The sequence below is a fragment of the Triticum urartu genome, chromosome 6A, assembly GCF_056163025.1.
Source record: "Triticum urartu cultivar PI428250 chromosome 6A, HENAU_Tu73, whole genome shotgun sequence".
Taxonomy (NCBI): Eukaryota; Viridiplantae; Streptophyta; class Magnoliopsida; order Poales; family Poaceae; genus Triticum; species Triticum urartu.
This window is the reverse complement of record NC_141878.1, coordinates 454,979,191-454,990,398: the sequence shown is the minus strand read 5'-3', so window position 1 is coordinate 454,990,398 and position 11,208 is coordinate 454,979,191. Positions and strand designations below refer to the sequence as shown.

The 11,208-nt window shown below is 42.5% G+C and overlaps 1 protein-coding gene across 1 annotated transcript; it reads left to right on the top strand.

Moving 5' to 3' along the window:
- The first annotated feature begins 4,200 nt into the window (after nucleotides 1–4,200).
- Nucleotides 4,201–8,229, top strand: APC8 (anaphase-promoting complex subunit 8). Its single transcript, XM_048679279.2, has 4 exons — nucleotides 4,201–4,399; nucleotides 4,474–4,843; nucleotides 5,865–7,115; nucleotides 7,448–8,229. The coding sequence occupies exons 1-4, from the start codon at nucleotides 4,311–4,313 to the stop codon at nucleotides 7,535–7,537; spliced, it is 1,800 nt and encodes a 599-aa protein (XP_048535236.2). The 5' UTR covers nucleotides 4,201–4,310; the 3' UTR covers nucleotides 7,538–8,229.
- Nucleotides 8,230–11,208: the final 2,979 nt, after the last annotated feature.

Sequence of the window (11,208 nt, the reverse complement as noted above, 5' to 3'; positions counted from 1 at the left end):
ATTGCTAGGTTGAGCATCAACATGAACATCATCATTAATATTATCACTAGGTTCATGTTCATTACCAGATTGTGTTTCAGCATCAGAAATAGAAATATCATTGGGATTCTCAGGTGTGTCAACAACAGGTTCACTAGAAGCATGCAAAGTCCTATCATTTTCATTTTTGTTCTTCTTGGAAGAACTAGGTGCATCAACATTAGTTCTATGAGAATCTTGCTCAATTCTCTTAGGGTGGCCCTCAGGATACAAAGGTTCCTGAGTCATTTACCCCCTCTAGTCACAACTCTAACAACATTTTCATTTTTCTTATTATCTAATTCATTGAGCAAATCATTCCGAGCTTTAAGTACTTGTTCTACTTGAGTGGTAACCATAGAAGCATGTTTACTAATAAGTTTAAGTTCACCTTTAACTCTAGACATGTAATCTCTCAAGTGTTCAATCATATAAGCATTACGTTTCAATTGTCTACCAACATAAGCATTGAAGTTTTCTTGTTTAACAATAAAATTATCAAACTCATCCAAGCATTGGCTAGCAGACTTAGTAGATGAGATTTCACCCTTATCAAATCTATAGAGAGAATTTACCTTTACTACCTGTGCCGGGTTATCAAGACCATGCATTTCTTCAATGGGTGGTAAATTCTTAACATCTTTGGCTTTAATACCTTTTTCTTTCATAGATTTCTTTGCCTCTTGCATATCTTCAGGACTGAGAAATAGAATACCCCTTTTCTTCAGAGTTGGCTTAGGAGTTGGTTCAGGAAGTGTCCAATCATTTTCATTACTCAACATATTATTCAATAGCAATTCAGCTTGATCAACAATTCTTTCCCTGAAAACACAACCAGCACAACTATCCATGTGGTCTTTGGAAGCATCGGTTAGTCCATTATAAAAGATATCAAGTATTTCATTTTTCTCGAGAGGATGATCAGTCAAAGCATTAATTAATCGGAGAAGCCTCCCCCAAGCTTGTGGGAGACTCTCTTATTCAATTTGCACAAAATTAAATATTTCCCTTGAGGCAACTTGTTTCTTATGAGCGGGGAAATATTTAGCAGAGAAGTAATAAATCATATCCTGGGGACTACGCACACAACCAGGATCAAGAGAATTAAACCATGTTTTTGCATCACCCTTTAATGAGAACGAAAATAACTTAAGGATATAGTAGTAATGAATTTTCTCCTCATTAGTGAACAGGGTGGCTATATCATTCAATTTAGTAAGATGTGCCACAACAGTTTCAGATTCATAGCCATAAAAAGGATCAGATTCGACCAAATTAATTAACTCGGGGTCGACAGAGAAATCATAATCCTTATCGGAAATGCAAATAGGTGAAGTAGCAAAAGCAGGGTCATATTTCATTCTAGCATTCAAAGATTTTTCTTTCAGCTTAGCTAACAGTTTCTTAAGATCATATTTGTCATTGCAAGCTAAAAAGTCTCTAGCGGTTCTTCATCCATAACATAACCCTCAGGCACAACAGACAATTCATATCTAGGGGGAGAATCTTCATCATCATCACAAGTACAGGGATCGCAACAGTTTTCGAGGGTAGAGTATTCAACCCAAATTTTTTGATTCGACACAAGGGGAGCCAAAGAATATTCTCAAGTATTAACAGTTGAGTTGTCAATTCAACCACACCTGAAAGACTTAATATCTGCAGCAAAGTATTTAGTAGCAAAGTAATATGGAAGTAGCGGTAACGGTGGCAAAAGTAACAGTAGCAATTTTTGTAGTGATTGTAACAGTGGCAACGAAAAAGTAACTAAGCAAAGATCAATATGTGAAAAGCTTGTAGGCAATGGATCAGTGATGGATAATTATGTCGGATGCGATTCCTCATGCAATAGTTATAACATAGGGTGACACAGAACTAGCTCTAGTTCATCAATGTAATGTAGTCATGTATTCTGAATATAGTTATACGTGCTTATGGAAAAGAATTTGCATGACATCTTTTGTCCTACCCTCCTGTGGCAGCGGGGTCCTATTGGAAACTAAGGGATATTAAGGCCTCCTTTTAATAGAGTACCGGACCAAAGCATTAACACTTAGTGAATACATGAACTCCTCAAACTACGGTCATCACCGGGAGTGGTCCTGATTATTGTCACTTCGGGGTTACCGGATCATAACACATAGTATGTGACTATTGACTTGCAAAATAGGATCAAGAACTCACATATATTCATGAAAACATAATAGGTTCAGATCTGAAATCATGGCACTCGGGCCCTAGTGACAAGCATTAAGCATAGCGAAGTCATAGCAACATCAATCTCAGAACATAATGGATACTAGGGATCGGACCCTAACAAAACTAACTCGATTACATGATAAATCTCACCCAACCCATCACTGTCCAGCAAGCCTACGATGGAATTACTCACGCACGGTGGCGAGCATCATGAAATTGGCGATGGGGGAAGGTTGATGATGACGATGGCGACGGATTCCCCTCTCCGGAGCCCCGAACGGACTCCATATCAGCCCTCCCGAGAGAGATTAGGGTTTGGCGGCGGCTCCGTATCGTAAAACGCGATGAATCCTTCTCCTTGATTTTTTTCTCCCCGAACGTGAATATATAGAGTTGGAGTTGAGGTCGGTGGAGCCTCAGGGGGCCCACGAGACAGGGGGCGCACCCAAGGGGGGTGGGTGTGCCCCCACCCTCGTGGACAGGGTGTGGGCCCCCTGGTGTTGATTCTTTCGCCAGTATTTTTTATAAATTCCAAACATATTCTCCGTGAAGTTTCAAGTCATTCCAAGAACTTTTATTTCTGCACAAAAATAACACCATGGCAATTCTGCTGAAAACAGCGTCAGTACGGGTTAGTTCCATTCAAATCATGCAAGTTAGAGTCCAAAACAAGGTCAAAAGTGTTTGAAAAAGTAGATACGTTGGAGACATATCACCTCCCCCGGGGCACCCCCAGGTGCAGCTTTGGTCATCCTGGGTGTTTCGGTCCATAAAAAATCTCCAAAAAGTTTCGCGATGTTTGGACTCCGTTTGATATTGATTTCTTGCAATGTAAAAAACAAGCAAAAAACAACAACTAGCACTGGGCACTGGGTCAATAGGTTAGTCCCAAAAAATAATATCAAATTGCTATAAAATGATTGTAAAACATCCAAGAATAATAATATATCAGTATGAATATTTCATAAATACCAATGTATCACGATGTTCCAAATTAGCATCATCTTCTCTGTTATGAACATTCTAAACTTATAGGAGGCCCTTAATTAACTTCACTTGCACTCACAACATGTGAAGGAATGTCACAACAAAGAAAAACCAAAATGAGAACCACATACTATAGTAAGGTCAGTGTGAGAGGCCAAGTACGCAGTTTATCTTTGGAAGATACAATTTGATAATGGGGGCATGCTACAATGCATATGACATATTTGTAGGAAAAAAGGGAATACTCCAAATGCAACACAATATCACGAGAGGTGCAGATCCTATGTATACTATAGTTACAATTTGAAGCGTGCCATGATTAAGAAAAATGTAAACTGCAAAGGTATCAATGGTCTCAATGGTAAAAAATTCAAAAAGCTGTAAAAAGTCAAACCTTACACATTTAGTTTTGTTATTCATTTATGGGAGGCATCATTCAATGTTGTTTTGTGATTAATAAAGCTGATGTTCTTTGAAAAAAGGTATATGCTTGGACCGATTCTTCAGGATGAAAATCTATAATGTTACCTTTGGAGGTTGGGTCCGGTGACGGTGATTGAGCATCACTCCATTCATGAAGGCTTTGTTCTTGAAGAATCTTGTTATCCTTGGTGTCATGAGATGAATGGTGCGGCCATGGTTGTAGTTTGTCAATCACATATTTGATTGCTTTAGTTTTTTTTATTCTTTCCCCCTCGCTTAGGCATAATTTGGTTTTATATGACTTTATTATTTGTCGGCGTGTTTTTTTCATGTCGGTGTTGGCTATCCTATTTATGTAGAGGCCGGGTGTGCACCCACTTTGTTTGTATCCATTCTATACTTCATTTTTAGCCAATAAAATCCACCTTTTGTAAAAAAAAAAACTTTTAAGGGGAAACTTTTTTAGGGGAAATGGCTAAAGATGATCTGACATGCCGTTGTTTCATCCACTCAGGCCCAACTAGCCACCTAGCCCAGCCCAACCAAAGATCTCCCTCAAATGCCAAAACTTCAGACCCGCCGCATCGCAAATTCTCCCCTCTCTCGTCGCAGTTTCAAAAAGTTTGCGCTCTCACTGCGCCGATCCGCTCCAAATTAGCCACCCCGCCTCCCCACACCGGCGTATGGCCGCCGCCAAGGAGAACTACCGCGTCGAGCTCCGAGCCGCCGCTCGCCAGCTCGGCGACCGTTGCCTCTACTCCGCCGCGAAATGGTACGCCGCCCGAAAATCCCGTAGGACTCCCGAAAGTCAAAACCCTAACCCTAACAGCCTTCTCCCATCTGCAGGGCCGCCGAGCTGCTCGTCGGCATCGAGCCGGACGCGACGCCGTCCCAGTCGGCGGCAATGGACACCCCGTCCTCCTCGGGCGCCGCCCCCGGCGGGCGGCTGCTGCATCTGCACCGCAGCGGCGGGTCCAGTTTCCGGCGCCGCATGCGACCGGGCGGCGGCGCTGCCTCCGAGGCTGGGACGCCGCTCGGCGGCGTCTCGTACGTGAGCACGCCCATCCCGGACGACGACGCGTTCGACGCAGGGGCCGACAAGTACCTGCTCGCGAAGACCTACTTCGACTGCCGGGAGTACCGGCGCGCCGCTCACGTGCTGCGCTCCCAGGTCGGGCGCAAGGCCGTGTTCCTGCGCTGCTACGCGCTGTACATGGTAAGACATGATACGTCCTGTTTATTCTTTCGAGCGGACTCGTGCCAGTGTGCAGATTTGGGGTAGGGCGTGTGCTGTTTGATGAAATGCTTCACTGGACCTGGTACATTAAGTCAGGCTTGGTTATTATTCTGAGTTTCCAATTGAGGAAATGGCATTTTGTAGGAAGTTTTGTGGGTGCTCGTTAGGGCTCCTTCTTGTGCAATTGGAGTAATAGAAGATTTACCTGGATTTTGGTGAAGACAATAAGTCAATAACTGGAATCCTCAATATTTGCTGTTATTGATGGTGAATTTTTTGGTGCTCTGTGGTCCTTTGTGCATAGTCTGATCATTAATATTGTTGGGCAATGGAACACTTCGTTGAAGAAGAGATGCTAGCAGTAGACTAGTAGGTGCTTCAGTTGTTTTGTCATGGTGTAATGAAGCTGGAATAAATTCTGTGGAGCCTCTGGTTTCTTATTTTTGCCTCGTTGATGAAAGTTCAGATTGCATGACCAGACATCCCAAAAATATCTACTCATTTCTTGTTCATATCTATTACTTTGTTCTTTTGTCTATCAAGTGGTTTTTTCTCTAGGTGTTTGGAAGATGATTGGCTAGCTCTTTGTATGTTAAGTACTCGTTGTGATGATAGATACTGTATATTTACATGCGCGACTTTTTTGTGATAATACAACGGTTCTTCCGTAAGGAAGCTCAGAAATTGCTTATGTAACATATTATTTGGCTTTCGTTTGCCAAATACGCATGGGATTTCAAATTGTAATGAGAAATGTGCTCCAGCATCATACTATGTGTCAGTGTTTTAGTAAGATTGCCTGCGACACACTGACTTTTTTATACTTTTGGCCTATGGAACGATGGGCCGCTGGCCATGTCCATTTAAGGCTGAGTTTTCTCCCCTCTTTTCTTGTAGCCTACTTTCCCTTGCAGAAACTGTCTGTTTTCTCCATATAGTTTAATCAGCATTTTATTATTTGATATGCCTGATGAACATTGTTATTTGCTCTGCAATTTAGGCTGGAGAGAAGCGAAAAGAGGAAGAGACAATAGAGCTTGAAGGATCTTTGGGGAAGAGCAACGTTGTTAATCAGGAACTTGTTGCATTGGAGAGAGAGCTCTCAACACATCGCAGAACTGGTGCTATTGATTCCTTTGGTCTGTACTTGTATGGCATTGTTCTACGCGATAAAGGCTGTGAAGGTCTGGCTAGAACAGTTCTGGTAGAATCTGTCAATAGCTACCCTTGGAACTGGTGTGCTTGGTTAGAGATACAGTCTTTGTGCACTAGCAGTGACATTCTGAACAACTTAAATCTGAAAAATCACTGGATGAAAGATTTTTTCATCGCTAGTGCACATCTGGAATTAAAGATGCATGAAGAAGCTTTGAAAAGATATGAGCGCTTGATGGGGGTCTTCCGTTGCAGCGACTACATTCAGGCTCAAATAGCAACCGTTCAGTATAGTATGAGGGACCTGGATGAAGCTGACATGATTTTTGAAGAACTCCTCAGAACTGATCCTTTTCGTGTGGATTCTATGGATATTTACTCAAATTTATTGTATGCAAAAGAAAGCTTGACTGCTTTGAGCTTCCTTGCTCACAGGGTGTTTCTGACAGATAAATATCGCCCTGAATCTTGCTGCATAATTGCAAATTACTACAGTTTGAAGGGGCAGCATGAGAAGTCAGTTTTGTATTTCCAAAGGGCGCTGAAGCTTAACCGCAAGTACCTCTCAGCTTGGACTCTCATGGGACATGAGTTTGTTGAGCTAAAAAATACGCCTGCTGCAATTGATGCCTACAGAAGAGCTGTTGATATAAATCCTAGAGATTACCGTGCTTGGTATGGTCTTGGTCAGATCTATGAGATGATGGGAATGCCATTTTATGCACTATACTATTTCCGAAAATCATCCCACCTGCAACCTAACGATGCACGCCTTTGGATTGCTATGGCTCAGTGCTATGAGAGTGATCCGCTTCAAATGATTGAAGAAGCTATCAAGTGCTATGAGAGGGCTGCAAATACTAATGACACTGAAGGAATAGCACTTCACCAATTGGCAAAGTTGCACAGTATGCTTGGGCAAGCTGAGGAGGCTGCATTTTACTACAAGAAGGATTTAGATAGAATGGAAGTTGAGGAAAGGCAGGGCCAGAATTTTGTTGAAGCCTTGCTTTTTCTTGCGAAGCATTGCAAGAGCATGGGCAGGTTTGAGGAAGCAGAACACTATTGCACAAGACTCTTGGATTACACTGGCCCAGTAAGTCATTTGTACACTTTGCTTCAGCCTAATTGAAAAGAAAAACAGATAAAAGGAAACAAAATGGTGAAATCTTGAGATCGGCATTAGCAAATGAGTTAACGAAGGATCATGTTAGTGTGCAAATATGCAATTGAAACCAACTTCAACCTAATTAGGCTGCACCCGCTTTAGTTTGTTTTATTAACATAGTGCATATTTGCTCAGATCGCACTTGAGTGCATCGTTTGCTAGTGAAAAATAGAATATCATCATATATCACCAATATATGCTTGCTGTGTTTTCCTATTGATTCTGATTTGGTACAATTGTATCGTGTTTAATATTTGCAGGAAAAAGAGACTGCAAAAAGTATGTTACAAGGGTTAAAACGAGCACAGTCTGGATTTCCACCGATGGATATCGATCATTTTGCGTTGTAAATTTGACCTCCAGATAAGCTATTTGCTTGGGGAACTTGGACAAAGAGTGTAAATGCACAAGAGAGTAGTGTCACTTGCTTCTTTATTTATCTCCATCTTACATGCAGAGAGGGACAATACATTTGGTTTCCAGAGAAGGCTAAAAAACAGAGTATCTATGGACAAGGGGAGTTGTTCACCCCACTCCAGGGGCAAGGGACTGCTAGCAAGGGCCGCCCACCTGATGAAATTGGTGTTTCGAACATCTCCAGCCGAGGATCAAGTCCCAGGTTTCCTTCACAATGTGACGGTTATCGTCTGCAGCCTCGCCAGACGACTCCAAAGGGCTGGAGACGATGACCTTGTGCGCATGATGCTCGCCTTCAGCTGCTGGAGGTTGTCAAGTAGGAGAACTAGGCGCCTGCATGGCGTGAAGATGCGCGTCACCGGGAGGATCCAGATCCCCAATTCTAGAAGTGTCAGCATTGTTGGCTGATCTCTGCTTGGCCTCTGAAATTCTATGGCTTTTCTTCACTGGACTGCTTTGCTTTGCTTTGCTTTGTGTTGCCTCCCCCGCAGTTGCCTGCCTATATAAGCCAGGCATCTCTGGAGGACTCGCTTTGTCTGGATTCCGGGTGCATATAATTATTGTTTATCTTCACAGTAGCTGCGGTGCACTATTACTATATTCATAATAAATTCTTCTGCACGAAGCATGTTATCCCTTTGCCTTTGCATGTGTTGATGTTTCGTAGGCCCTGCCTTTTGTGACCGTTGGCACTTGGCAGGGATTTGTTATTTTGCAATAATGCGTGATGCGACTTCAGCTTTAATTTTTCATATTAGTACTAATGCGTGCAAAAACAAATCATTGGCCTGCAAAGATTCTGCCATTTCCCGGTTTAATTATTATCATCTGAGTGGCGCTCACGTTTTCCCCTTTCCCTTTATACTAGTGGCTGTGATGTTACTAGTTTTCTTTTGTTCTGCGGGGCACACCAGTGTTGATCATTGAGCTGTTCATCATTTTGTTTTGGATATCCGTGGCAGCGGTGTCCCGTCACAGCACTGTGATATGATGCGATAAGAGTACCGAATAGTGAGATGCACTGTTGTTGGATGTATCCTCGCTGCGATGCTTTGCCCTATGTAGGATGTAGCTGTGCATGGTTCAACCGTAACACATGATTTTCCTTTCCCCATCTATTAACGCCGTTGCTTCTATTTCTTGGATATCCGTTGCTTGAAGCAACGAGGCGATGACGCAGTTTCATCATTACTCGAGTTTCACCATTCCTTGACGCATGGGGTTTGCCCGACGAGCCGAGGCAAGCAAAAGCAACCGTCCCCTGTTTGTCGGTAGGTCAACGACTGGTCTCCATTAAGGAACGCAGTGCACGCAAACAACGACGAATATGCTCTTAATTATTGTTAAATTAATTAATTAAATTATCCGTGCAAACTGGTGGTCGTAAAGAAGAATTTGGTGCTGTGGCATTTCCGGATCCCAAGAGTCGGCACAAGCAAAGAGTGCCAGAGGGGAGCAGGGGGCACACGTTTCGCATGTCAAACATCGCAATGATCACTGAAAGTCAGAGGGGACACAAGTTCCGAATGTCAAACACCTGAGTGATCATCGAAGGTGGACTTTCATTTTAGTTTTCAAGGTAATTATTTTTTTGTTTTCGAATTGAGGAGGATACCTCCCGACTTCATTCATGCAAAGGATATCATCATCCTTCAGGTCTAAACGTTTGCTACGTAAACGTAAATTGGCAAAACCCGAAACAAGAACATGGCTACAGGGAACAGTTGTGTAAAAACTGGGGGCGCAGGCTCGCAGCGTCCTCGATGCAGGGATAGAATCCTCAATACCATGGGCGCCCGTCCACTATTCCCGCAAAAAAATCTTGCCCGTCACATGCTGCAGTAGTTGGGCAGCAGCGCGCATAGCTCAAAGGAGCTACTTGAGCTATGACACTAGGAGGATCTACATTTCCAAATAGCCCATTTACAAGGAAACAGTTGTTTATTCCCACAGCTCTTGTACAGAGTTCAAGTTCATTATAATATGAAAAGCACAGCCGTTATTCCCACAACCCTTGGGCATTTTTTTTACAAAGAAAAGACACCTAAAGAGTATCTTAGGTCTGATAATTATATACTCCCTGCCTTTCATAATGTAGTGCATATATATTTTCTAAAAAATTAAAACTTCATATACTTTGGCCGAGTTTCTGAAGAAAAACATTTACATCTAGAACACCAATCATGTATCATTTAAATTCATTATAAGAAATAGTTTCATATTTCATATATTTGGTGTCGCGGATATAAATAGTTTTTCCTATGAACTTGGTCAAAGATTGTATAATTTGACATTGCAAAATATATGTACACATTATATTGTGGAACAGAGGGAGTATATAAAAAATAGCCAATGCAATGGAAAGACAACTGGTCATAGAACGGTCAGTAAAGATCAAAATTATATTGAAAATCATACTAGTCTTCTTCTTTCTTCAATTATACGCCACCCGCCGAAGATTGAAAATCGCACCAAGTCAACAACAAAGAAAAGGGACATCTGCAAACGTCCTCGCAATACCAGGCATTACTCGCCCCATGAGACGAGATCTAGAAATCGCCGAACAGGCATCGGTTGAAGCATCATCCTACGTAGTATAGGCTTTGCAATCCATCATCATCGGTCCAGGGAGTTAGAGAAATCAGATCATGCCACAGAATCACACGGAAAAAGATGTCGAAGTCACCTCACCAATAGTCATGCAATGGCTCTCCTTAATAGACCGCCAATATATGAAGAGAGCCAACAGACATGGGGACACAAACTCTCATAGGCCATTCGTCAGCGTCGGATTGGATGTCGTCGAGGCATGAGGAGACCTTATTCCAATAGGCCACAGTCGCCACCACCTCATCGATGTCGTCAGGGAAATAAACCCAAGCAAAAGAAAAAAAACATATAGGTCTCCAGTCCTCTTGCCTCCGGTGAGGCCACCAGACGAAGGAAATGAGGGGACCAAGGCGGCATGGAGAAGATGTTAGAATATTAAACAATTCTGCGATTAATTGCAGTAAGTAATTCATGACTATAACAATAATTAGCATGCAAGAGTCTAGCATACTAGATGAACAGAAAAACATGCACAATGACAACCATAATTATAGGCATGAACATATCACAACACACATATTGTTCGTTAGTAGTCATAGCTCCTAGAGTGATGTTGTTGACGACGTTGTTGGTGAAGACCGAATTAAGTAGATTACGTTGGAGATGTTAGTACATGACGCTGCCCGACTTGAATGGAAGGCGATCCGTGGTGACAAGCTTGAGTAGTCGCGCAAAGCTCTTTCCAAAAAACCAATTCGTCCTCTCCTAGTGTAAGATCACAATGACAGATGATTTTGGAGACTTGCTCTCCTGCACGTCAGTGCACGCCGGTGTTCGGGATGGAGTAGACTACGGTGGCAGCGCAAGTTGCGAGATGAGGCAAAACCCTAGCTTGTTTCAGTGTGTCTTTGCCCACGGCCGATAAGCAGTATATATAGGAGGACCAAGGCGGTATCGTGTCGAGACCCTGATCTCAAACCGAGTTGGTTTCCAAGTCTTGAATCTATTGAACAAGTAAACATCAACCTGTTTGTCAAGATATAAAAAAAGCCGC

Excerpts from the sequence above, each read along its gene's own strand:
- APC8 (XM_048679279.2), top strand. The coding sequence starts at position 4,311 with ATGGCCGCCGCCAAGGAGAACTACCGCGTCGAGCTCCGAGCCGCCGCT. Across the intron at positions 4,400-4,473 it reads CTCTACTCCGCCGCGAAATG|GGCCGCCGAGCTGCTCGTCG; the intron begins GTACGCCGCCCG and ends TCCCATCTGCAG. Across the intron at positions 7,116-7,447 it reads TCTTGGATTACACTGGCCCA|GAAAAAGAGACTGCAAAAAG; the intron begins GTAAGTCATTTG and ends TAATATTTGCAG.